We start from the raw sequence: 1099 nt of genomic DNA, 5'->3' as shown, positions 1-1099 counted from the left end.
GGGGGAGGTGGCAATGACATCTTCCCACCCCAGTTTTGGCTCTTCCCACGCGGAGAGGGAAGAAGGGGGGGAGCTCAGGGAGGCAGCAGCACCAGCCCCCCCAGGGCTGGGCTGGGATTTCCCCTCTGGGGTTCAGAACCATCCTGGAAAGTCCAACTTTGTAAGTCAGCAGGGCCCGGTGGAGGAGGAGGAGGAAGATGAGGAGGAAGATGAGGAGGAGGAGGAGGAGGAGAAGGAGATGAGGAGAAGCAGGAGGAGGAGGAGGATGAGGAGGAGGATGAGGAGGAGGATGAGGAGGATGAGGAGGAGGAGGATGAGGAGGAGGAGGATGAGGAGGAAGATGAGAATGAGGAGGATGAGGAGGATGATGATGATGAGGATGAGGAGGAAGATGAGAATGAGGAGGAGGATGAGGAAGAGGATGAAGATGGGGAGGAGGAGGGTGAGGAGGAGGATGAGGAAGATGAGGAGGAGGAGGATGAGGAAGATGAGGAGGAGGAGGATGAGGAAGATGAGGAGGAGGAGGATGAGGAGGAAGATGAGAATGAGGAGGAGGATGAGGAAGAGGATGAAGATGGGGAGGAGGAGGGTGAGGAGGAGGATGAGGAAGATGAGGAGGAGGAGGATGAGGAAGATGAGGAGGAGGAGGATGAGGAAGATGATCCTCCAGCTCCGCCCAGCACCTCCCGGGGCAGCCACGCGCGGTCCCTCTGTCCCACCTGCACTCTGGCTTCGGTCAGTTCCGTCCTCAGCGCCAACTGCTCCCGGGCGTAGACGTCGGGATAATGTGTCTTCTGGAAAACCTTCTCCAGCTCCTCCAGCTGGAACGTGCTGAAGGTGGTTCTGTTCCTCCTCTTCTTGCTCTTGCTCTTGCCCAGGGGCTGGGGGAGCTCGGGGAGCCCGTGTTCCCGGAGGGGGCCCAAAGGCGCTGCCAGGGGGTACCCCAACTCCCCGGGGGCTTTCAGGGGGGCCCGACAGGCTGCTGGCATCCCCTGGTACCCCCCTTTGCACCCCCCCTTCTCACCGCCTGCCGGGGGGAGAGGCACGAGGTGGGGGAGGGTGTTCGTGGTGTTAACAAAGCCAAGACCCCCCCATCCCC

The 1099-nt window shown here is 60.8% G+C and overlaps 1 protein-coding gene across 1 annotated transcript in view; it reads right to left on the bottom strand.

The window, feature by feature from the left end:
- LOC104395700 (homeobox protein aristaless-like 3) overlaps positions 1–989 on the bottom strand; it is a 6337-nt gene extending 5348 nt beyond the window's left edge. The window contains exon 1 of the mRNA XM_010005431.1: positions 684–989. Coding sequence (XP_010003733.1) covers positions 684–989 — 306 coding nt within the window. The remainder of the gene's footprint in view (positions 1–683) is intronic.
- Between the last annotated feature and the right edge of the window lie 110 nt (positions 990–1099).

Source organism: Chaetura pelagica, unplaced genomic scaffold (genome assembly GCF_000747805.2).
Source record: "Chaetura pelagica isolate M959 unplaced genomic scaffold, ChaPel_1.0 scaffold679, whole genome shotgun sequence".
Taxonomy (NCBI): domain Eukaryota; kingdom Metazoa; phylum Chordata; class Aves; order Apodiformes; family Apodidae; genus Chaetura; species Chaetura pelagica.
Note: the sequence above shows the minus strand (reverse complement) of the source record. Positions and strands in the feature narration are given on the sequence as shown.